Raw genomic sequence first — 25,797 nt, 5'->3', positions numbered from 1 at the left:
ACTTCAGTATTTAAGAGACATGGGTTTTCTTCCCAAATCTGAAACTAATTCTTTCCATAATCTTGGTTCATATGCTTTCTGCATGCCTAAATTTAATCAATCTGACTTGTGAAAAAAGTGACAGGAAACTCAGTTAGAAAGCAGTACCAAAACCTGAATTTTGAGTTGCAGTAACTCTTCTTGTCCATGAAGGGGTCCAGAATGTTCCCACCTTTTAAAGATATTGCTGCTTATGTTATGGTTCTCAATTCCACTGAGCATTAATTAACTGAGGCTTACTTTAGTGGAATTTTTTTCCTCTGAAGTTACTGCAGGTTCCAATGTGCAATGAAAAAATGTATTTATGAGCCCTTAACATTGTACTAGTTGTGCTGCTGTTGTGCTGCTGTTGTGCTGACTTGCCCAACCAGATGACACAGTACATATTATTTTTGGTTAGTGGAGAGACATCGAAAGAAGAAGATTAATGCTGGGATAAACAGAATTGGAGAACTCATTCCCTGCTCTCCAGCACTTAAGCAGGTGAGTGTCCACCCAGAGGTGCATACAGGCTTTCCTGTAAAATGCTCGAGTGTTTCTTTGTCTTTAAAATTATAAATACATATTGTGCCATTTGTCTTATGAAGAAGGTAAAACTGTCTGAATTAATATTCTCAAAAAACTCACTAGCTACATTCAAAAAACTATTTGTAATAGAATTCCTTTTTGGAAGTGCAAGGTCATGTTAATGTAATTACACAGATTTTCAGTGTTTTATCTGACAGTGTTGTATATGGCTGCTGAAGGAACGAAACAGTATGACACGGATGTGTGACTGACTTTGTCCTCAACTCATAAATGCAGTATTTCCTCTGTAGAAGGGGTGACAGGCTGGGCAGAAGTGGGTTAGATCAGGTCAGTGGGTTGCTGGTTACATTGTGCAACTCCTGTTTGTAAAGCCAGTTTCTACTGATGCTGTTGAATGTAGTCTGTGTGATGACTGAGTGGTGAAAGCTATGGATTAAGCAAGATCTCTTTTCAGGTCATTCTCCAATCCCTGCTCAGCCCTTTGCAGGTGATCACTTTAATGTCATAAGATGTCAATAGAATTCCATGCATGCTTATTTTTGTCATCTTTGATATAATGGGATGAAAGCAATTCAGAAGCTGAAATAATAGTAGTAATTTAAGACACTGTCCTTGTGAAAGATGAAGCAAGAAAAATGGTTTGAGGTTGATGCACAAAAGCATCTATTTCAAAGACAAAGCTATCTCCAGCAGAGACTGTTCCTACTGAACAGTAGAAGAAATTAAGGAGTGAACAAAGGCCTTGCAGGCAGAATAAGCATAGTTTCATAAAAAGATGATGGTGGAGGGGTTATTTTCTCTTCCCATATTTTCCAGTATATTACTTTCAAAATTATGCATATATCTCCCTGGGTAGTTGTTCCATGTTTGTTTCTTTCCTAATAAAATATTTACAAGACAGTATCCTGGAAATTTCATGTGATATATGCATTTATTAGCGAACACAAATTTTAGGCTGATCTGCAAGAAGTGATTGCTGGCTGTTCAGGTTCTGTGGCTGTAGTATCTACCTTTGGGCATAAGAAAATGTCAGCTCCAGCACTGAAAATGTTATTCTGTAAAAACTCACAGCATTTTAGGGTCAGTGTCGCTCATGAAACCTGTAATTCTTCTTTAAAAAAAAAAAACAACCAAAAACCAACAAAACAAGACAACCCCCCCAAAAAAACCAAACAAAAACAAACAAAAAAGCCCCAAAACAAAACAAACCCTACCCACCCATAAAGAGTCATTCAAGGTAGCACATTTTTAAAGTAAAGACCTCTTGGAGCAAATGCAGTCTCATTGTTATTGGATCTACCAATTCTAGACCTTTCTCCTAATTTTATACGTATGTTTTCTTTTAAAGAGCAAGAACATGATCCTGGATCAGGCCTTTAAGTACATAACAGAAATGAAAAGACAGAATGATGAACTTCTATTAAATGGAGGGAACAATGAACAGGGTAAGTACAGATGCTGCTGGAGTCTCTAGAACTTCTGTCACTCATTTCCACTGTTTATCTGTACTGATTAACAAAGCCTGGATCAACAAACGGGAATCCCAAGACATTTTGCACATACAGGAAAAATAACAGCTGCTTAGAATATCTTGAAACAAAAAGCCAACAGAATGCCCAAGTGATTGTTCTTGCATGTAGCTGTGAGATAATGAAGCAATCGCATCGTGAAGTAATTACAGAGTTTATAGGTGATGTGACATCATCTAGTAACTCCTGTCCCAGTTTATGCTACTGTAGTGACCAGAATGATTTCTGACAAACTTTGTTAGATTTTTTTCATCCAAAACGTGGAGTTTCCTTTGTTCATAGAGCTTTTTTGTTTTCTTTCAAAAGCTGTAGAAGTTGTAGTGGCCCATTTAATAAAAATACAATGCATCATATAAAATCTTCATTAACAGATATGTAAAAGTACAGTGATGAAGGTATGACAGAAATAATCTCAGAGCTAATGTTGTGGTTTGTGATTTTTATTTTCTACCCATAGAATGGAATTCTAAATAGTTTATTTTTATCTTTTTAATATAATTAGATTTTAAAAACCTAGGTGGTTTTCCTAGTTAGGTGAGCCGTCTCCCAAGTGTGTTGCCAGTTTTTGTGGATTTACACAAGTGCTTTGTATTAAATTTTGCTTATAATTTTTAGATGTAATGGAAATTAATTCTCCTGGAAAGCCATGAGATTACCAATTAAATAAAAACAGTGTTTGTCTTTGCAAAAGAGTAGGGAAAAGAAAAGTATTAATGTGCTTGTCTTTACTTCAGCAATTAAACAATTTTGTTTAGTGTTCAGTTTCATCTGAGTTAGTCCTAAAGTTTTTTCTAACTAAGTAATGTGACATACCCTGCTATTGGTAATGGAATAGTCTGTGGAGTTCGTTCACTTTCCCACTCAGTAGAGAGGCTTATCAGGATAAGAGTCTTCACTTAAATTATGTTAACCATCTGAAGAGAGCATACATTATTAACAACTTATTCCATTTATTTCAACGATTTATTTCATTACTACACAGTATTCACTCTCTAAGTCATGTGGTAACATTATTTCATTTTTTGTTCTGCTGCTGATGTAATGGAGTGCTCTCACTGTTTTGTAGCTGAAGAGATAAAAAAACTCCGGAAACAGTTGGATGAACTGCAAAAGGAAAACGGGAGATACATCGAACTACTGAAAGCAAATGATATTTGTCTGTATGATGACCCTACAATCCACTGGAAAGGAAATCTCAAAAATGCAAAGGTCTCAGTTGTTATTCCCAGTGATCAGGTTCAAAAGAACATCATTGTCTATTCTAATGGGAGTCAACCCAATGGAAATAACCAAGGAGCACCTGTCCAGGGAATAACGTTTAATGTTGGTCATAATTTACAAAAGCAAACAGCCAATGTTGTGCCAGTTCAGAGAACTTGCAACATAGTGACTCCTGTGACAATTGCTGGTATTTATCCCACAGAAAATAAGCCATGGTCTCAGCCTACAGTTTCTCCGCTGGCATCTGCTCAGACAGCTCCAGCAGGGCACGTTCTTGAGCTTTCCACTCCGGAGAACGAGCAAGGTGTGCTCACCACTGCTGCTGCGAGCTCACAGAGCTCATCTCAGTCTGGGACAGAACAGGAACTACAGTGTTCTTCAAGTAATGCACCACAGAATGATCAAAATCTCCCCAAAAGTAGAAATAATGAGGAGGTCACTAAACCAACAAAGAAAACACTCCTGCAGGGAATCAGCCTTCCTTCCAGTGCCTCTGTGGAAGCCTCCCAAGTTCAACAGGTGAATACAACTTGCTCAAATACAAACAATTTCAGGAGTGACCTCCAGGAAAGCTGTGTCATTTCAGCCACAGACACAGCTTGTGTGCCACCTGTGAGATTGTCTACTGCAGATAGCTTTTCCTCTGTAAATGTCCTCAAAAGCACAGACGTAGTGAGCAGTGCTGGAGCGCCTGCGACTTCTGCAGCAGAAGGAGTTAAGGCTGTGACGGCAATAAGCACTCTGGCTGCCAGTCCCTTAGAGAACTGCTGGTCTTTTTCAGGCTCTTCAGGTGTTGGCACTTCAGACTTGAAAAACATGAGTAGCCTTACACGGATGCCTTCAACTGGAAACACACAGACCACGTGGACCACTTTGCAGCTGGCGGGAAATACTGTCCAGCCACTAAGCCAAACACCATCTGGTATAATGACTGCACTACTAAACGAGCCAGTTAATGGTACTGGTATTGTGTCTTCTGCTCAGAGCAGGCCTTTGACTACCAGTATCAGTTTGAATGCTTCTCTGCCTGGGGATGGCCAAGCAGCTGAACAGATTGTAGTTACCTTGCCCTCATGCCCACCCTTACCTATGCAGCCTTTAATCAGCCAGCCACAGGTTAAAACTCAGGCTGCAGGAAATATCCTTCCATTAAATTCAGCTATGCAGGTGATTCAGATGGCTCAGCCAGTTGCGTCAGCTGTTACAGGAGCACCAGCTAACCAGAATGTCATCATTCTCCAGCCTCCAAACCCCGCTCCGTGCCCTCCGATTGTGAGAGCGGAAGTTCCCAGCCAAAATGTTAGTCAGCAAATTGTAATTATACAGGCTGCTAATCAGAATCCTCTTCCCCTCCTCTCAGCTCAGCCTTCTGCTTCTGTAAGAGTTCCTGTAAACGGGCCGACTGCAGTTGCAAACTCTAGCAGCTCCATGCAAAATGCTTCTCTTCCACAGACTTTTGGAGGGAAACACCTTGTCCATATATTACCAAGACCATCTTCTTTGCCATCTTCTAGCTCTACGCAAACATTTTCAGTTACAATGTCCAATCAACAGCATCCTCAGACTATCTCATTAAATGGGCAGCTTTTTGCATTGCAGCCTGTGATGTCCTCATCTGGAGCTTCAAATCAAGCCCCTATGCAAATTATTCAACCCACCACCAGCGAAGACCCAAATACCAATGTTGCCCTCAATACATTTGGTGCTTTAGCCAACCTCAATCAAAGCATATCGCAGATGGCTGGGCAGAGCTGCTTACACTTGTCTCTCAGCCACCCCACTAATCCCGCAACCATCAATAACCAGATTGCCACAGTTAATTGTGTGTCATTATCAACTTCTGTCGCATCTTCAGTGCCTGCAGAGGTTTCAGTACTAACCAGTGCATCTAATTCAATAAATGCTTCCCCCAAAAAATCATCTGCTGGCTTGCCATCCAGTGCAAAATCAAAAAGGACAAACAAAAAGCCGAGTACGAAGAAACACCAAGCAGTCAATAATAAAGTGTCTTGCCCAGCAGTTCCTTGCAAAGATGCAGGGAAGGTGGACTGTGCTCCTGTGGAAACAGTGGCAAAGCATTCAAATGGTGAAGGGCTGCTTAAAAACACTCCAGCAGTATCTCAAGCTATAACTACATCACAGGCAAGCGGTGTGGCAGCATCAAGTGGTGTCAGCATTTCTGACTCTCATTCCAAAGAGACTGCGAGCTCTGAACAGGCAGTGAAAATGCCCTCTGTTCCCGAGCTGAGCTCGGCAGAGGCACCTGCTTCTTCACCACTGGAGTCCGTGGTGCCAGAGCAGCTGCCACTTGTCCCAGCGGCTCCCAAAGGTACTGCTCCTCGCCAGCAGGCACTTGGACCTCAGAACCACCCACCAACTGTCTCTGCCTTGTCGGAGTCTCCCAAACCTTGTGAACCCCCCAGCACCTTAACATCCTCTTGTAGCGAAGCACGGGTGACACATTCTCAGGTTGCTGGGACATCAGCAGCACAGAGCAGCACAGCAAGTTCCAAGGCAGGAATGATTTCGGAGTCCTGCAACATTGAGCAGGATTCCTCAGTGGTAATGCAAGATGCAGACTTGTTAGAAGGACAAGGTCTAACCAAAATGCTGTCTGATCTCACTAAAGAAAGAACAGCTGTGGAAAAAACCTCTTCATTTACTGTTCAGGGGGAGCATTCTAATTTTCCTATGGAAAACTCCAAATCAGCAGAATCAAATGTTGATTTGCCCGAGAAGCAGGAACTCTTGCTAATGAACTCTGAAGGTGACACTCTCTCCCAGCATCACTCGTGCATCTCTGATCCAGAAGTAGTCAGTGCTTCCCTTATTGCTAGCAGGCAGGCAGACTCCCCGATGTCAACCAGCTCTGGCAGCAGTCGAGGCTTCTCAGTTGCATCTATGTTGCCAGACACCACTAGAGAAGATGTCACAAGCAGCACCTCAACCAGTACCTGTAACAGCTGCACATTTTCAGAACAGACTGACATTGTAGCTCTTGCAGCCAGAGCTATTTTTGACCAGGAAAACCTTGAGAAAGGTGGAGGAGGAATACAGGTTAACACGAGGGATGCCATCTCTAAGTCAGCTGAGGTTGCACCGCTGGAGAGAGAGCAACAGCCTTTTAAACCTCAGTCAGTGAAAGAAAACAATGCAGGGCCGTTGGAAGCGGCACCAAACAAATTTGGTGCTCACGATACAGCACCAGCAAATGTTGATAGGCAGGTTGAAAAGCCAAGCTGCTCCGTAGGAGGTGTGGAAACATCAAACCCTTCTTTGCAGATTTCCACCTCCCAGACACCAAGCATAACCAGTCTAAGCGTCAATAATCTAATACACCAGAGTCGCATTGTCCATCCCCTGGTGAGTTGCTCAAGTTTATCCCAGCCTTCAGAGCCTGCAAGTGTCCCTGCAACTGTGAGCCTCTCCCTTCCAGCTAGCACATATATTAATCAGTCTCCGGGACCTGCTATGATGAGTGAATATGCTCAGGAACAACTGAATGCCATTAGGGCAAGCACCATGCAGGCTCCCCAGCTGCAGGAGTCACACTTAAAGCATCAAAGTCACGAAGGTCGCAAAGACTCGGCCAAGCGGGCCGTTCAAGATGAGCTTCTGCTTTCTACAGCAAAGAGGCAAAAGCAGTGCCAGACAGCACCCATAAGGCTTGAGGGGATGGCATTGATGAACCGGACACCAGAGAGTATTGCTGATCAAACACAGATGCTGGTCAGTCAGATTCCTCCTAATTCTTCCAATTCAGTGGTGTCAGTAAGCAATCAAGGGCACGCTGATGGCCTCAATAGGTTATTTCCATCCAATAGCAATTTTGTAACACCAGCTTTGAGGCAAACTGAGGTTCAGTGTGGTTCTCAGCCACCAATTTCAGAGCAGCCAGGCCAGTCAGGGCAGCACTTGCAGCCAATTCAACACGTTCCTTCTCAAGGCATCTCTCACCTTCACAGTAATCACCCATACTTAAAGCAACAGCAGGCTGGTCAGTTAAGAGAGAGGCACCACTTGTACCAGCTGCAGCACCACGTCACTCACGGGGAAAACTCAGTCCACTCTCAACCCCACAGTGTCCACCAACAGCGAACAATACAGCAGGAGGTGCAGATGCAAAAGAAAAGGAATCTCATCCAGGGAACGCAAGCCACACAGCTTTCCCTACAGCAGAAACACCACGGAAGTGATCAAACACGGCAAAAGGGTGGTCAGCCTCATCCTCACCACCAACAAATGCAGCAGCAGATGCAGCAGCACTTCGGAGCTTCCCAGCCTGAAAAGAACTGTGAAAATCCTGCAACAAGCAGAAATCACCATAACCACCCTCAGAGCCATATAAATCAGGATATTATGCATCAGCAGCAACAAGATGTTAGCAGCAGACAGCAAGGTTCTGCTTCTGAACATGTTTCAGGGCACAATCAGATGCAAAGACTTATGACCTCAAGGGGCTTAGAGCAGCAAATGGTGTCCCAGGCAAGCATCGTAACCAGACCATCAGATATGACATGCACCCCTCACAGACAGGAAAGAAACAGAGTTTCCAGCTATTCTGCTGAGGCCCTCATTGGGAAAACGCCCTCTAATTCAGAGCAGAGAATAGGAATATCTCTTCAAGGCCCTAGGGTTTCTGACCAGCTTGAAATGAGAAGTTATCTTGACGTTTCTAGAAATAAGGGGTTGACAATTCATAATATGCAGGGCCGCTTATCTGTTGACCACACAGTTGGCTCAGATGTGCAGCGTCTTTCTGATTGCCAAACATTTAAGCCCACTGGACCCAATCAACAACCGACGGGCAATTTCGATGTTCAGGCTTCAAGAAACAGTGAAATTGGCAATTCTGTGTCATCCCTCAGGGGCATGCAGTCGCAAGCGTTCCGAATCGGTCAAAATACTGGGCCCTCCATAGAGAGACAGAAGAGACTGCCCTACCAGCCAGTACAGGGTATTCCAACAGGGAATACACTGCCATCAAGGGAAAACGAAAACACGTGCCACCAAAGTTTCATGCAGAGTTTGCTCGCCCCTCACCTTGCAGATCAAGTTAGTGGAAGCCAAAGATCAATCCCAGAACATCAAAGGAACACACAGTGTGGCGCCTCCTCCACAATAGAGTACAACTGTCCCCCAGCACGAGAGAGTGTCCACATCCGAAGAGACGGTGATGGCCAGAGTAGGGAAAGCTGTGACATGTCTATTGGGGCAATTAACACAAGGAATAGTTCTTTGACTATTCCTTTTTCGAGTTCTTCTTCCTCGGGGGATATTCAGGGTCGCAATACAAGCCCAAACATCTCTGTGCAGAAGTCCAATCCCATGAGGATGACGGACAGTCATGGAACTAAGAGCCACATGAATACGCCTGTTTCTAGCAACATGCATGGAGTTGTGAGGCCAACTCACCCTCACCCTGCAGTTTCTCATGGAAATGGCGAGCAAGGGCAGCCTTCTGTTCGTCAGCCAAATTCTTCAGTTACTCAGCGGTCAAGACATCCTCTGCAAGACAATGGAGGTTCTAAAATACGTCAGCCTGAAAGGAATCGATCTGGAAATCAAAGACATGGAAATGTCTTTGACCCTAGTCTTCCCCATCTTCCCCTGTCCACCAGTGGCAGTATGATCCTTGGGCGCCAGCAGTCCGCAATAGAAAAAAGAGGAAGCATTGTCCGATTTATGTCTGATGGCCCTCAAGTGTCTAATGATAACGCAGCCCCTGACCAACATACTCTCTCTCAGAATTTTGGATTCCCTTTTATTCCAGAGGGTGGCATGAATCCACCAATAAATGCCAACGCCTCTTTCATCCCACCGGTCACTCAGCCTAGTGCCACTCGAACACCAGCTCTAATCCCAGTTGATCCTCAGAATACACTGCCATCCTTCTATCCACCTTACTCTCCTGCCCACCCTACCCTCTCCAATGACATTTCTATCCCTTACTTTCCCAATCAAATGTTTCCTAACCCAAGCACAGAGAAGCCAAGTAGTGGAAGTTTAAACAATCGATTTGGATCCATTTTGTCTCCTCCCAGGCCTGTTGGTTTTGCTCAGCCAAGTTTTCCTTTGCTTCCAGATATGCCGCCAATGCACATGACCAACACGTCGCACTTATCCAATTTTAACTTAACGTCTTTGTTTCCAGAAATAGCCACAGCTCTTCCTCCAGATGGTTCAGCAATGTCGCCTTTGCTTTCCATTGCAAACACATCTGCTTCAGATTCTTCCAAGCAGTCCTCAAACCGACCTGCGCACAACATAAGCCATATTTTAGGTCATGACTGCAGCTCAGCTGTATGAAAACCAATAGACTGACTTCTAGTCTGATGCATTGTTTATATATTTAAGAAGAAGAGAGTGGAGACCATTCACAGCATCACTGTTTATTTGCCTAAATGTATGTATATGGGTACTTTCTGTATTTATATACATGTTGTATTTCCACCCACCTTACTAACTCTAAAGCACCAGTGCCTAAAGCAATGCTTACTTACTAGTAAACAGTAAGGATGCAACATCAAGAGCTGTGCAAATATTGGTTGTTGATTTTCCAACAATCAAGTTTGATGTCCGATTGTTCCAAGGTAAGGGCCGCCCTCAGTAATACAAGGATGTAAAGAAAGGAGTGAGAGCATCCGTACGGGAGAGAGGAAACAAGTGCTACAGGTTCAGTTTGTTTCTAATATGTTTACCTGAAACGGCAGAGGAACTTGAAATGGCTTGGGTTTCTCTTTTGTAAAATATCTTCAGGAGCCTCAACACAAGTCAAGTCTGTGTTAACCCACTGTTAATTGAAAAAGGCATTTGTTGTGCAGCTTTTGTCTGTTTTAAGCTTGCCATATGCACTTGACTTAAAGCTGACTTTACCTGGTTAAAATTACTACATGTTTGCATGGTCAGCAGCTAAAAATACTGTTTTAGAAAATGCAGATCTCTTTAACCCATGACTTTCCATTTCTAAGAAGAATTTTTCTTGGATCTGTTTTAGCAGTGGCTTCAGTTACTGCTGAACTCAGTCAACGTTTTAACGTGGCTTAGGACTCCTTCTGGTGCAGTCAGCAGAGACAGCAGCTGTGTTTGTTGCCATTTCATTGTTCATTGCTGCAGGTTACCTCAGGGTGTGTTTTGTACCTTGGTTAGCACCTTCTTAATGTCCTTTTCTTTTTTTCCCCCTCTCCTTTTCTTTGGCCTATGCTCAAACACCAGCTTTCTGGTTTCTGTGAGTGACAGCCCAACAGCCCTTTGTTGTATCAGGCAGCACATGGGAGGAGGACTGAGCTTATGGCATCCCACAAAATGAGTGGGAATCCTTGGGGGCAGTGTTCACTTGATATTGCTGACCGGATCGAGCCCGAGTTATTATCAGTACTCTGCACTTGAATGCACCTTTTATCTAAACCTGTGTGATTGTGGCTGAAGGAGGAACATGGATGTGTCGAGAGTGAAACATACCAGGAAGACACTGGGATTTGAGCACCACAAGGAAGGACGATGTGTTTGTTCATGCGTGAGATATAGAGTGAATGTGTGTGCACTGGCTGAGTCTCCAGTATTTTCACAAATTTCGGTCCCATTTCTTTTAAAAGAAAGGGAAGAGCTAGGTAAATTTTATTTATTTAATGGCTCTGCACTGTGCTTTTTCTTCAAACAAGGCAGAAATATTTGTCTTTTATTTTTATGTGCTTGGAAATACCATACTGCATTTGATTCTTCAAATAACATAGTAACTTCAGGTTCTCTTGTATGCAATCCTCCCCCTACCAGCTGCAGAGTGGCAAAACCTGCTCCAGGGCCTCTCCTCTGGGCAGGGTAAGCTTGAAATGCTTGTGTGTTGCCCACCAGCACGTTGTCTTGCTGCTCCTGGGACCTGTCACAGGCCCCTGGTGAGGGCATGGGGAGGAGCAGGCTCCCTGGGATTTTGTTTTGTTATGGTCTGGGTTTTTTTTCTTTGAAAGGTGGAAAGGAAGTTATTCCTCCATCTCCAAGAACAGGACACTCAAAGACAGACCTGAAACATTTTTCCATAGATTGACTTCCCAGACATTGTTTTTGCTAAGCCCTTTTCCACTGATCCAGGAAAGTAAGGAGGCTTTGACATGAAAAATAATTGGGCCTTGTCTGTAGTCTGTCCTAGGAGTGTCTCTGCTCTTGTAACCTGTGGTCTGATGTTTTCCTGCAAGGTGAAGTAAAATGGTTCTGATTCTGATTGGGAATCACTTTTTAATTCAGATGGAGCTTATCTTAGGACACTAAATCTAAGTGGTACATCAGTTCTCTGTGTTTCTTAAAAATAATAGATTGCATATTTACTTCAGTTCACAGCTTATCTCTGCCTAAGTGTAGTTACCAATGGAGTGGCAGCCACTGGGCTGTGCAGAGAGCAGGAAGGTTAGGAATGAGTCAGTCCTCAGGCTCAAGCTGACTAAGCCAACTGCAGGTCTGGGTGTTCTGTGGTGAGACCCTTGATCAAATTGATTTCCTTAATGCACTAGCTCTCAAAGGGGCTGCCTCAGCTGGTGAAATGAGTTCCATAACAGTGAGTGGTTCCATGGTTTCTGGATGATAAAGACAGGGGGATCAAAGCAGCAGCCACGCTGTGCGTTACATGTTTGTCTGGACTCTGAGGAGGGAAGCAAACCCGCCATTCTTGCTCTCTTCAAATGGCATTGTTTGTGCAGTGGTGGGTTTGGCTTTCAAGACAAACTAGTGAAAAATTAAGCCCTGGCTTCATTATATATAAAGATGCTAATCCTTCTCATTCCAAACATTCACACAGCACCACATTAGTTTCCTCTGCTGGGAAAACTACATTACTTCATGATATCTGTGAAAACTGGAGGGACCTTATCAACTTATACCTGTTGCAACACTTCAATGTCCACAGATCCATTTGGCTGGATAGGATTCATTCCAGAGTACTGAAGAAGCAATCAGGATATATGGCAGGACCCCACTTGATCATCTACCAAAGGTCTGGGGAGGTCCCTGCTTACGGGAAAGTAGCCAACCTTATTCTAATGTGTAGAAAGGGTGTGAGGGAAGAACCCAGGGGACTACAGACTGTGAGTCTAACTGCAGTTCCTGGGAAAATTATAGGGATTATACCAGGTACTGTTGAAACGAGTTTAAAGAATAATGCAATCATCAGGCACGGTCAGCATGGGTTCACAAAGGGAAAGTCCAATCCAGCCAATTTGATATCCTTTTATGATAAGGTCACCCGCTTAGTGAGTGAACAGAAAGTGGGGCATGGAATGTTTCTGGATTTTAGTAAGGCTTTTGATACCATCCCTCACAGCATCCATCTGGACAAGCTGTCCAGCTGTGGGATGAGCAGGTTCATGGTGTGCTGGGTGAAGAACGGGCTGAAGGGCAGAGCTCAAAGGGCTGTAGTGAATGGCGCTAGATCTGCCTGATGACCAGTCACCAGCAGTGTTCCTCAGGGCTCAATTCCAGGGCTAGTCCTGTCCAGTGTATTTATCACTGATCTGGATGTAGGAGTTGAACACACCATTGGCAGGTTTGCTGATGATACCAAACTGAGAGGAGCTGTTGACAGATGCTTTGCAGAGGGATCTGGATAGATTGGAGCCTCGGACTGTGACTAATGGGATGCAATTTAATAAGTTCAAGTGCCAGATTCTGCACATGGGACAAAGTAACACCAGGCACAAGTATAAATAGGGAGAGGAGTGGCTGGAGAGCACCCTGCAGAGTGGGCCCTGGGGGTGCTGGTGGGCAGCAGCTCAGTGTGAGTCAGCAGTGTGTGTCTGGGCAACCCAGAGGGCAAACCTGTCAAATCCTGGGGAGCATCAAACACGGCATCATCAGCCGGTCAGAGGGAGGGGAACATCCCACTGTGCTCAGCGTTGGTGTGGCCTCACACAGAGTGCTGGGTGCAGTTCTGAGCTCCACCATTTCAGAGGGGTGTGAAGGTCCTGGAATGAATCCAAAGGAGCACAAAGCTGGTGGAAGGGCTGGCAGGTGTGTCCTGTGAGGAGCAGCTGAGGGCTCTGGGCTTGTCTGCTTTGGAGAGACAGAGACTGAGGCTCAACCTTATCACTCTGTGCAGCTCCCTGAGGAGGAGAAGAGAGGGAGGTGCTGATCCCTTCTCCCTGGGATCTATTGACAGGACACATGGGAATGACTCAAAGGGGCACCAAGGGAGGTTCAGACTGGACATCAGGAAGGGTGGTCAGACAGTGGAACAGGCTTCCTGGAGAGGTGGTCGATGCCCCAAGCCATCAGTGTTTAAGAGGCATTTGGACAATGCCCTTAACAACATGCTTTAAGTTTTGGTCAGCCCTGAAGGGATCAGGCAGTTGGACTATTCTATTCTCTTATTCCTTTATGTTGATTTCACTATTAATTTTACTGCTGGTGTGTCAAGGTTAAATGCAATCCTGAGTATTCATGATAGAATATGTCAACTGTGGTTTTGTTTCGTTTTTTTCATGCTGTACATCATTTCTGAAGCAGTAACTGTGTCAGTAACTTTCACCCTTTTCTGTTTACAAAGACAACCAAAAATAGCACCCTTGTTCACGGGACACCTGTAGTGCAGGTAGTTGCAGCATAGGCATTCCAGCCACATGAAGACTATTGCCATTTTGCAGGAACTGCACAATTTTGTGGTGTGTGGCTCAAAAGTAACTACTGTGTGACCCTCAGTCTTCTCCAGAGGATTGTACCTCACAGTGTTGACAGGGCATGGCGATTCCTGTGTAGTCACCACACCACTTTGTTGTCCTTCTCAGGGCTTTTTCTGAACCCTGCCGAGACCAGGATGGAGAAATATAATTTCATTCCCCTCCTTGAACATGGCAATTTCTGTTGAAGTTCAACCACATACCTGTGTGAGTCTTTTTACATGCCATAAGTGATGCTAAATGATCCTGTGGCCCTGATGTGGGATCAGGAGGACTGCTGTGAAAAGAAAGGTAGGCAGACCACTCACTGAGAGCTTTGTATGAACACATTCGTCCAAATTCTGGTATTTGTGCTGCAGACTGGCTTTTACATAACTTTATTAAAGAAAGATTGGCTCTGTTGTGCAGTCTTTTGGTCTAATTGCCTGTTCAAGGTGGGCTTTGAATGCTGAATCTGACCTGGTCGGCTGGTTTGAGATCAGCCTGTGCATTTCAGCTTCTCGCATGTTCATTCTCTTTTGCCTTCAGGAAGAACAGTGGAGAGACTGGATATTTCACATCAAAAGAGAGGGAATTAGATGTTAAGTAATTTCTGTTAGATTTTAATTATTAAATTGTTTGGGGTTTTTTCCTTGTCACCATAAATTAATCCCACCTGCCATTCCATATCGACCACCCTTCTTGCACTTAGTCGTGAAGGTCAGTTTGTGCCACTGACAGGTCAGTGGCTCAGTTTCTTTCGTGGGGCTCTGTTCTCGGGAAGAGGAGCAATTGCAACATCTTTACCATGGAGTGGAAACAATTGCTTCTTTATTTTTCCTTTCTCCTACCGTTGAACCTGTTGTGTTTAGCTATCGGGTTGATAAGGCTCATTTTACCTCAATCTGTGCTTGGGAGAGTAGTTTGAAAAAGGAGCTCCTATAAGTTTTGCAGATTGAATGATTCAGTTGTACTTGTTATGATAACAATTTGATAAGCAAATACATTTTCTTCAGCAAACATCTATGACAACAATTATTTACCTTTTTCTCCTAAGAATTACCTGTTCCCTTGGTTTTCAAGATATATTAGAAAGGACTATACTTGGAAAAGTTGCAATTTGTTAGCCTGAGAATGCCATTTTCTCTTCCATAATATGTTTTTGAAGGTTACTTATATTAAGATGGGGTTTGTTTTGGCTTTGAAGGAAGGAAAACTACTCAGTATTGCTTAATTTAGCAAAATAAGCAGTGGAAGGGAAAGGTTGGGCACTACCTCTGGGGTGGGACTGCCACAGCTGACAAGCGTTGTGTGGCTGTGGCTTTCAGCTTGGCCTAAATGACTTCAACAAATAGTATTGGGCTGGATTGCATGTATGTCCGTGTAGTCCATGATCAATCCCTTAAGCAGCCTAGGAGAATAAGAACAGAGACCGGCTAAGTTGAAAGCAGGCAATAAAATAGTATTAATACTGCATTAATATTTATACACCTTTTCATTGAGAGAAAAGACCTCATTTAATAACAGCTAAGGGAAATGAGAACAGCAGTGATTTGAGCTGGTGGCTGAGCCTTACTGGAATGGGTTTTCCAGCTCCTGCTCCCAGCTCCAGTCACTATGCTGCTGCCCAGGTGGAAGAGCACCTCTCTGAAAAAAAGTAAATACACTGTGCTAGTCCAGAGCCTCCTGAATTTTGCACAGATTTCCTACTGCACTTTAAAGCTGCGCTGGTGCTGCTGTGGTTGGTGACTGTAGTGCTGTTGCAGGAAACAGATTGTGTGGCAGGGCAGCAGCAGAGGGCATTGCTGGAGAAAATGGGCCATTTAATTACTTCTGGTCTCCTGTTGTCTTTTTACGTTATTCTGAGGTACTTGTGCAGCCCTGGCTCAAGGACTCTGTCACAAACTCATGCTGTTTCTGGATGACTGAGTGTAGTCAGCTGTGCTAAGAGCTGTGATCTTTTGCCATTCCCCTAATAAGTTTCATGCTCATCACTTTACTAATGATCCTACATTAACTGGCAAGACAGAATAGCACTGAGTCTATTTATAACAAATCAGTCAAATTTGGGTTGTTTTCTGATACAGTGCTATAAGGAGCTCCACTCTTTATCATCACCTGGCCTGTTATCATCCACCACTGGCCCTTTCTCCCGCTGCCATGATCCAGCATGGGTAGCAGTCTCATGGACAAGAGTGCCAGTGCAGAGACAGGTTTGTGTGTGAGGTGTTTTCAACTTCTACTGCCTCTGCAATACCAAGTAAATCTAAAACCTCAGCGCATCAACACTTTATTCCCACTAGTTACACTGAGAGCAAGTTACTCTATGAACTGGTGAAAGATGTAGTGGAGTTTTTTGGTCATGACAATACAAACTCATATTCTCTCTGCAAACAAACTCTGCTTAGTTACACAGAAGCCATTTATTACATACTGATACCAGTTTTTATGAGATAAATTAAAAAAAAAAAGGCATTTCTTTCTGCCACACCAAAATTATCTCTACAAGCAGGTTTCCAAATTTGCAATTTGTGCTGCTGTTCCAGCAATCACAAGTATGAAACAGTGGAGCTCATGGTGGGTTGGGCCCTGTTCCTGCCTGCTCACTGTGAGAAGGGAAGCAAATACGGATTTTGCCACAGGAGATTAATCAAAGATGCTGTTGCCCTCCACAGTGTAAATTATTTATATTCAGTCCAGAGTTTTCTGCTGTGCTTCTGTTTTATACAGCTGTAAATGACTTGGATACAGTCCCAGTGGAAAGTCCTTACTATTTTGTAATGGAAAAAAGGAACTCTCCAGTAGAAATCTATAATGAATGAACAGGAACATCATCTTCCAATTGTAAATAAGATCTTGCTCTGTTTATTTTGACATCTTTTTACAAATGTGTTACATTCAGGTGTAAATATCCCAAACCATGATCTTGTTCAGAGTTCTGAGATTTCTATTGTTAAATGTAATACTTTGTTTAATAGTTGTAATAATTATTTGTATAGATATGAACATAATAGTATTTTATTAAAAAAAAAAGAAAAACACTCTTTGGATACTGTTTTATTGTTGATACAGCTTCTTTCCCTATGGAAAGTCATGCCATTCACTCTTCAAGAGAGGCAAAAATAAAAGTTTTGGGAATTTACAGTTACACTTTTCCAGTGATGTATATTCTCTGTGTAGACCAGAGTTATGCACTGCATTATTTGGAGATATAAAACTACACAATTCAGAAGAAACATACTGATAATGAAGTATCAAAATAGTGCATGGCAGGTGCTGTCCTTGCCCAGGTGACAGTGCTTACCAAGTTGAGATACAACTTTGGCTTTATATAATGTTTCTCATCACAGCCTGCTGCACTGGTTTTGAAGTGCTCTAAGACAGTTCTTTTGTCACAGTTTGAAGGTAAAGGGTGTGGTTTGTATGAAAGCAGTACAGAGATGTTGCAAGGTAAAGTAAAGGCATTTTTGGGAGGCTGCAACAGAAGTTGCCAGAAATACTATGAAACAATTGTCTTCAGGGGCTCCAGAAAAATTTGTTTGTAAAGATCAAAATTCTCACGGACACGGAAGATGCCTGTACGGAAGGCCTTAGGGGTTTTTTAAATTAAAGTTTAGTATTAAAACAGAGGACCTTCTATTTTGCTACTTCAGTGACAGCCAGTATGTGTAGTTCATTCAGAGCAGAGGGGAGGGGAAACAGGATACAAGGCAGGTGAATACCTCCAAGGATGGGCTGGTGGGTGCCCTCACTGCTGGCTAGCTGCAACAGATGCAGGTGCTTCTGCTTGTGGGAGATGCAGCAGGGCTCCACGAGGCCCCAGCAATGCCCCTGGGGCAAAGAGGTCTCGCTTGGCCACGCTCTGGCATTCCTTGGCGCTGAGAGCTGCCAGGGTGTCCTTGGGCCTGAGGGGCTCATACAAGCACTTGGTGTGGCCACGTGCACATAAGGAAAACCACAGACAAAAGCACAAGTGAAACTGGCTCAATGTTTCTAATCTCATATTAAACCAGAGGTGGAGCATGGCCAGGGGCTGCATACCTCAGTCTCAAACAGAGCCTGCAAGTGTCATGGATAAACTCAGTATCCCCCTCTTGCTGTCACTGATAACTGCCCCTCCACTCCCCCTGCCCCAGCATCTACACAGGTGCTGCTGATTTAATAGGCTCAAAATCTACTTGTGGACAAGTTCACCTTTCTCCTAAAACTGTGCCTTCCCCTTTCACAATGCAGAGTACTCCCCCTGCCTTGGCTGCTCTTCAGCCAGCCCAGAGGGTTGAGTGGTAATTGTAAGATTGTCAGCTCACCTGACCCCACTAGTTTTCCTAACCTCTGAGCGGGTATTAGTGTTATATAGAAGCTATTTCTTTCTCTCATGTTTTACTGCATAGAACAACAACTTTATCTACATTTCCCAAGAAAACAAGGAATATATGGAATATAAGGGTTTTTAATATAAGTTTTTTACAATGAGAGCAGTAAAAAACTGGAACAAGTTGGTCAGAAAGGTGGCAGATGCCCTGTCCCTGGAAACATTCAAGGGCAGAGTGGATGCAACCTGGCTTTGAGCAACCTGGTCTAGTGGGAGGTGTCCCTGCCCAGGGCAGGGGTGTTGGAATTAAATGACTTTTAAAGGTCCTTTCCAACCCAAACCATTCCATGATTCAGTGATAACGTTCTATCCACCTCCTCTTTGTGGCTTAAGGCAACAGAGCTGTGGGAGAGGGGAGACACCCTTCAGGTGCCCAGGAGCTGTGAAAAGAGAAGAGCAGGGTACAGGCAAGAGACAGGTCACATTGCTACAGGGGAGGTAAAGTAGAAGCTGCTCAGCAGCAACTTTCTGGCCATGCACCCCCCAAAATCATCTGACTCACCCGCAGCACTGCACTGGCTTTTACTTGGGAAAATGTTAAGAGGCCTGGGGAAGGTGTTGCAGAAGGTGTAACACAAATGATACAGAGCTGAGTGTTAGCAGCTCTTTTTCTTACGAAAACAGCAAACAAAGCTCATGATTTGGCAAATAAGCCTGAGTATTGAATAACCAACTGCAGAAAGCTTAGGGCAGGTGTTCCTGGGCTGGTACAGCTTCCATAATGTATGGAGAAGTACTCTGGCAGCCACTTCCAGCCAGACCAGTTCCTGCTTCCTTCAAGCTCCTCACGGCCCCTACCGTGAGCTGAGGCGGGGATTTACCAGAAAAGTGAACCATTTGTTTCCCTTCGGGAGTTGTGACAGCAGTTTATGCTGAGCATATGATGGGGGAAGCAGGGACACCACTACTGGCCTGCAGGCAGCAGAAAGGCCCCCCTACTTCCTAACACAATTCCAAGATGCTGCTCTGCTTTTCTCCCTTTACACTTCTGCTTCTTAGTGAGCAGAGAAAGGTGAGAAAACAATGACCTGCAAATGGAATGACAGTCCCCCACCTATCCAGCAAGCTGTTTTTCCTCTCCAAGGGCAACAGCCTGGACAAGGACAGCAGGATTCAAGACAAGCTGCATTCCAGGTCCAAGGGCTACACAGCCAAGTGTGACCAGGACAGCCGGGAGGCATAGAGCTGCCCGGGTGCTCAGCCAGACACACCAGCAGCCAGAAGGATCCCTGGAGCCGTTGGGTGAGGCTGGGCCCTGCAGCCACTAGGTGGGAGAACTGAAGTACAAACAGAAACCAGCAGGCAGGGCAAAGCTAAGAGGAAATTTTAAAAAGTGATGCATCATGCTGGAAGTACAGAAGCAGCAGGGAGACAATTCTAACCTTTCTTCCCATCTCTCAGGCTTGAGGTGCCTTTCCTTGTATTTAATTTCTTTCATGGTTTTCTTGCTAGTTCTGTGCTGTTCTCCAGCCTTCTCCAACCTCTCTCTCCCTCACTGTTACTACCTTACCCTTCATATACTGTGCTCATCTCTGCTTAGCTCAGCGAGCCCATATGTTGTTCTACCTCCTACACTGAGCCTTCCAACTGCTGTTCAGTGTTAGTTTTTTCTCACATTCCAATTTGAAGATAACCGGCTTCCTGGCTAGAAACAAATACGAGCTTGGAGCAAGGTCTGAGACTACAGATTATGAAAGACACAGGGAGAAATAATATATTTTATGAAAATGTGTGTCCAACACTGCACAAATCTGGGGGCACACAAGCCCTTTTTCAGTCTGGCACAGCACTGGGGCCTCCTATATTGGCCCTTGCATTTGCAAGGAGGGCACATGAGCACATGTTATAAAAACATTGTCAGGTCAAACATTCCTATGTTTCCTGGATACAGAAGCCCCGGTGGTTCCATCTGCCCAGCATGTTTCTAATCATGCTGGCAGAGCACCACAGTCCCACACAGAGTCCCCCACGGGGGCAGCTCAGTCTTGCTGCACTCAGCAGTAAGGATTTGGGTTGTTTGGGTTTTGTTTGTTTTGTGGTTTTTTTGCACCCCAGACTTCTTGGCAGTCCTTCCTTATGGGAAGATAAAGGAAGCTGCAGGCAAGCCCAAGTATCTAATATTGGATTCAGACATTTAAGACGCACCAAGAACATATGGCAGGGCTGCAGGGTGGCTGAATGGAAAATGTGAACTATCCTCACCTTGATACTTCTCTGCTGATGCTACTCAGACAAAAACAAGTATCATCCCCTTCCCTGCAGCCTCTGCTGATACCGTTAAGCAAGAGAAGCTCATGCTTTGCAACAAGCCTGAGAAACCTACCCGTTTCCAAGATGAAACATTCACAACTCCATCTGCATGGCAAACCTGTGAGTCATGCCCAAAGCACTGTCATACAACACAGCACACCAGGACCACCTCCACCTTCTTCATTTCTGGCACACCCTGCCTGAAACACCTCCAGAGCCGCAACAGCTCTGCTTGGGAAGGTAACAGCTAGCAGCCACTTGTGTCATTCCTCATCCAGCCCTCTCCCACCCTGCCGAAGGGACTACGCTGACAAGAGTGTCTGTTCTTCACTCTGTTTAGTCTTACAAAGGCAATTGTAATAGAACAAGCAGGTCATCTGCACCTATGCTCAGGAAACGTCTGTGACAGTCCCAAGGATAACAGCAGCTGTGTGACACCACTGGGCACCCTTCTGCCCCAGCTGCTCTCCTTGCTCCTGCTGAGAGCTGGAGCAAGAAGAATTCACATCAACCTGCAGAGCAGGGAACCAGGAACATTAATTTTATTGACAGTCTTGACAATCTTCAACTTAGAAAAAAATAAAAATCAGCTGGTGCAAAACTTTTCAAGGAGATACAGACTCTCAGAGTAAAACATTACCGTAGTTGTTTGCTTTAGTAAGCAGAAGTGGAATGAAAACTTCGCATCACTGGGTACATGCACATACACTGAAGCAAAAATGCTCAGACAATGGCAAGAATAAGGACAAAAGGCCTGAAAGAACACTTTTTAATTCAAAATTAGCAAAACAGGTCCCATATTTAGATGCAAGGTCTGAAATAATTCACACCTCATTCTTGTTTTTTAAATAACCAAGAAATCAGAAACAATGCAGAAGCCATTTAAAAACTTATTTCAGATGCAGCAAAGTTTGACAACAAAGTTTGGCCCAGATCTTTAGCTAAAGAGCTCAACCCCAACTGTCCCCAAACCTCTTCCACACTCCCAGTCCATAAGGGAATCTGCTTTGTCAAGTTTGTCCAAACCAGACTCATTGAAGGAGAAAGTCTGAGGTTGCTGAACAACATGCCTCTCCCACCTTGCCCCTTTGGCAAGGCAGGCAGCAAGAGCCAAGGGGCTGCCAAAGAGCTGCCCAGCATGCAAGGTTGTGGCTTTGCTGCACCATCTCTTTTAGGTTTGCTTAAGGACAGCACTTCTAGTGCCCTGAGAGACCATCACGCTGACAAGAGCCAGCATCAGAGCTGCCAGAGGAAGTGTGGCTGTTCAACAGGAGTGAGTGAGAGCCTTCAGGAACAAGGCGGGAGGCTCTGGCAGAGCACGCATGGGCAGCTCTAAGTCCACCATGCCCCTCCAATACCACAGTCTTGTTACCATGGCTCCCCACCAGCTACCAGAGGAGTCTCTCCAACAAAAAGAAGAAAAGAAGAAAACAGTCCCCCCACTGCCACCTCAGTTTGGAGTCCTTTGTTCCCTCGGTGGCTGCAGGACAGGAACCAAATGCTCTCCCTGTGCTGCTGAAGGGACTCTCTGAGGGCAGCAGCCAGCAGGGTAGAGGCATCAGCTCCCAGTGCAGGAGGAGCAGCATTGCACTTCTCAAGCCTGCTCACCAGAGAGGAAGCGGAGCACATCAGCAGGAAGGAAGAGAAGCAAAGGTCTCAAACACACCTCCCTCCTGTTTCCTCCCCCCTCACTGGCTCCAGCACCCACTGCACCTGTGAGCCAGAGGGCTGTGCACTGGCCTTGGCTGCTGGGTTGTGCCTGCCCCAGAGGATGCGGTGGGAAAGGAGTAAACGTCATCTTCCCTTCTGGTCCCACCTCAGTTACCACAGCACCCCTTCATGCTTGCTGTGGGATCCAGCTCCCCTGCTCCTACTGTGTTGTTGGCCACGGAAGCAGGCTCATTCCCCACAGATACCAGCGGCCCAGTGCCATTGGCTGAGCGGTTTGGGACGCCCCTGCGCCCCTGTCCCCTGGGGACTTAGAACACCGGGATCTTGTCCCTGCGCACTGTATCCAGGTCATCATCCAGGGTCAGCAGGACCTGAGGAAGAAAGTACAAGGCAGATTCAGGTCTTGCTGGCCAGGCAGGCCTACCTTTCAGACCTTCAGGTCTTGCTTTCCTGGGAGGTCTTCACAAATCCATGAGTCACTGGTCACAGCAGCAGCCCCTCAGCTGTCTCAAAACAGCTGTGTGACCCACAGCCCCAAAGGGAATTTGAGGCCAAGAGGCATAGGGAGATAAATAAGGCAAAGGAGAAAACCTGATCCCACTGACAAAGAGCATCCCACTGTAAAGGATGTCTGGAGACAGAGCCAAGAAGAGGAGTTGGGGCACCTCTGTGGGGTCCTGGAGCAGTCACAGGTCCATGATGGAGAGGGGCAAGGTGGAAGAGGAGAGGGTGAGGCCATACAGCAGAATGGGAGACTCAGCAAGACTCACCAGAAAGGAGAAGAACAAGGCAGCTGCAGAGAGGAAGTGCCAGACATCATGGTCATCAAAGAAACCCAGCAGGATGCATGGCCGATTCTTTTCCCGGGACTCTGCTGGAGTCTCCTAGGGGAGCAGGCAGAGGGTCAGCACCTGATACCCACTCAGACAGGGCTCTTGCTGATCACACTGGACCCTCTAAAGATCAACCTATCTTAACCCTCCAAGCAGAACCCAGGAAAAGGTGCTATGCTGGCCAGACATGGGGCGAGGGCAGGCCAGGAATGCAATGTTATACTTAGACCTGAAAATGGATCTGGGGCCATAACCCACAGCTGGGGAGAACCCTCTGCTCTCCACATCTGAGGTCCTGCATAGCACAAGCTGCACAGCCTCCACCAGACCACTCTGCAGCAAGCCCCTCACTTCCATCGAGATGGATGCGATATCCCATTAGAAGACATCCAGTCTCCCAGGTCATGGAGAGCCCTCACAATCCCAGGCAAGTTACCCCCCCATTGGCCATCTGCTCCAGGGATAAGTCTTCCATCCAGTACTAGTCATGATTTGCCCAGTTTTGCTTTCAGATCCCCAGCTCCTCCTCTGTCCCCTGGTGAGGACCAGTCACCTCCAGATACCTGGGTCATAAATAGCCTATACACAGATACATGCATACAGTCATTTTTGGCTCAGCACAGCTTCCCACATTCCCTTCACAGTCTGCTGAAAATAAGCAGCTCTCCATGAGCAGCCCAAGACTCTTCTGCAAAGTATGTTTTGTGCAAAACAAACAACAGGAAGGAAAGAGGATGAGACAGAGATGGACAGAAGGACAGGGAAAGGGGAACTTTACCTCCCAGCTGCTGAGGGTCTGGAAGAAGAAGTAGAGCGCAGCTGCCCACACCACTGCTGTGGCCACAATGCAGAACATGGGGATGGGCAGGAGCTTCTCAGAGCTGCGGAGCTGCAGACAGGGACACAGCCTCACAACACACCCTGAGTTCTTCACAGGGGACAGAGCTATACACAGGGCTGACACACCACCTGCACCTGGGAAGGGCTGCCCAACCCAGCCACCCCTGCAATGGCTACACACCATCCCTCCCCAACACCTTGTCCAACCCTGAGCCCCACAACAGCCCCTCCACATCCCTCTGCAGCACCACAGGAACCCCAGCTGCATCCAGAAAAGAGGCCCATCCCTTCCCCTTTGGAGATAGGCACCCCAGAAGCAGCTACAGCTGCCTCCCTCTACCTTCATGATGATGTAGAAAGCCAGATACAGCAGCAGGTTACAGATGAAGATTCCCAGTATGTAGGAGGCAAAGTCTCTGGGCCGATACACGAGCCCAAAGATAGCACTGAGAGAGAGGGAAGAAGGGATATCAGACAGCCTCTTTCACTGGGGACAGGGTACATCCCCAAATTGCCAAGGTACAGCCACCTACTGCCCCACAGGACACAGCAACACTGCCCCCAGCCAAGGAAACTCAGCCACGGTCAGCTGCTGAAGCAACTGAGACCACAGAGGACAGTAAAGGGCCCTGCGTTGCTTCCAACCCATGGCCAAACACATCTCACTGGGTAGGAGCTGGCCCCAGACCTGTACATTTGGCAGAAAGCATGGCCCTGAGAAGCAGCTTTAGTGAAAAGCAAGAGCCTGGGGCAATGATTTTAGGTCTCATCTAAGAGCTAATACCTCCTTGCTCAGCCAGGCTCTGTGACTAATGAGTGTCTGTCAGGTCTGCTGCACCTTGGCTGTGCCAGAGACTTCCCAGCTACGTGGGAAGCAGGTGTACAGCACAACGCAGCACCACAGCACCAAGCCAGCCCTACACAAGCTTGCTTAGAGACGAGCCATGAGACAGCCCCAGCTGAAACACTTAGGGATGCCTCACACAGTTCTGTAATGCTGCACTGCCTCCTATGGATCTGCCTACTGTCAGCACTCCTCAGATCAAGCTCCCCACCAAAACATGTCAGAAGGGCCCCAGCACAGGATTATTGCACAGACATTGCTGCATTTTCTCATCACTCCAGGCCCCCTGTGTTACAGTACTGAATCCTGCTGCCCACATGCACAAATACACAGGACACCAAGATGTAACTACTTACAAGGACCAGTTGACCAGGTTTCCAACAATGAGCAGCACCATCCTGTCCTGGAGGAAAGGCACTGATGATCATATAAAATCAGAAGGGTATGCTAAAAGAGGCCCTTGCCTCAGAAATTCAGGATATCATTATGTGAGGATTTGGAGTCTGGTTCCTGCAAACACACGCGCACCTGGCTCTGTAGCTTGCTCTGTAGGAGCTTTATCAGATGGAAACTGCTCTGACTCATAAATTTTAAGAAAGAGTTGCAAGAAGGAGACTGAACATCTAAAAAAGAACAAGCTCAGCACTTAAGGGATCAGCCTCAGGAGGTTCTGCAAATCCTTTGACTGCTTCTACTGTTTTTCTAGTTAGATTCCTTCCCTCCCACCGTTTTATAGAAAAATTACTGCAGAGAGCAAGGACTTGCTTGAAAGACGCAGCAGGGGAAGCTTTGGATAGCATCCCACATGTATTTAGAGACGCTTTTTTCCCCCTATCTCACCATTAGCTAGGGAAGCCCTGTAACTACAGCAGGCAGAGGTTTACATCTGTGGGACATGTGCATTTATGCTTACAGCTGCTTTCATGATGTAGCTATTTCAGGCTGGCCAGGCTTACTTCCTGCCTGAGTGGACTGCATTTGTTTATTCAGAGGTGGGAGAATAAATAAAAAAGAAAGAAAGAAAAAAGATGCT

The 25,797-nt window shown here is 45.6% G+C and overlaps 2 protein-coding genes across 11 annotated transcripts in view; one reads left to right on the top strand and one right to left on the bottom strand.

The window, feature by feature from the left end:
* Positions 1-16,467, top strand: part of USF3 (upstream transcription factor family member 3) — a 35,510-nt gene extending 19,043 nt beyond the window's left edge. For 6 of the 8 annotated variants that reach the window (XM_027681278.1, XM_027681277.1, XM_027681279.1 and 3 more), the window contains 3 exons: positions 440-522; positions 1,916-2,012; positions 3,163-16,467. In XM_027681278.1, the coding sequence (XP_027537079.1) occupies positions 440-522; positions 1,916-2,012; positions 3,163-9,626 (6,644 nt within the window). In that variant the 3' untranslated portion in view covers positions 9,627-16,467. The remainder of the gene's footprint in view (positions 1-439; positions 523-1,915; positions 2,013-3,162) is intronic. The other 2 variants (XR_003533849.1, XM_027681284.1) reach the window with 2 other exon arrangements.
* A 4,634-nt stretch (positions 16,468-21,101) lies between these two features.
* Positions 21,102-25,797, bottom strand: part of SIDT1 (SID1 transmembrane family member 1) — a 40,026-nt gene continuing 35,330 nt past the window's right edge. For 2 of the 3 annotated variants that reach the window (XM_027681287.1, XM_027681286.1), the window contains 5 exons: positions 25,121-25,167; positions 24,261-24,366; positions 23,859-23,969; positions 23,018-23,131; positions 21,102-22,618 (listed from right to left, as the gene is read on the bottom strand). In XM_027681287.1, coding sequence (XP_027537088.1) covers positions 22,556-22,618; positions 23,018-23,131; positions 23,859-23,969; positions 24,261-24,366; positions 25,121-25,167 — 441 coding nt within the window. In that variant the 3' untranslated portion in view covers positions 21,102-22,555. Of the gene's footprint in view, positions 23,132-23,858; positions 23,970-24,260; positions 24,367-25,120; positions 25,168-25,797 lie in introns of all 3 variants that reach the window. The other variant, XM_027681285.1, reaches the window with a different exon arrangement.

The sequence above is a fragment of the Neopelma chrysocephalum genome, unplaced genomic scaffold (genome assembly GCF_003984885.1).
Source record: "Neopelma chrysocephalum unplaced genomic scaffold, ASM398488v2 Primary Assembly neopelma1_60, whole genome shotgun sequence".
Lineage (NCBI taxonomy): Eukaryota > Metazoa > Chordata > Aves > Passeriformes > Pipridae > Neopelma > Neopelma chrysocephalum.
This window is presented reverse-complemented; position numbering and strand designations above follow the sequence as displayed.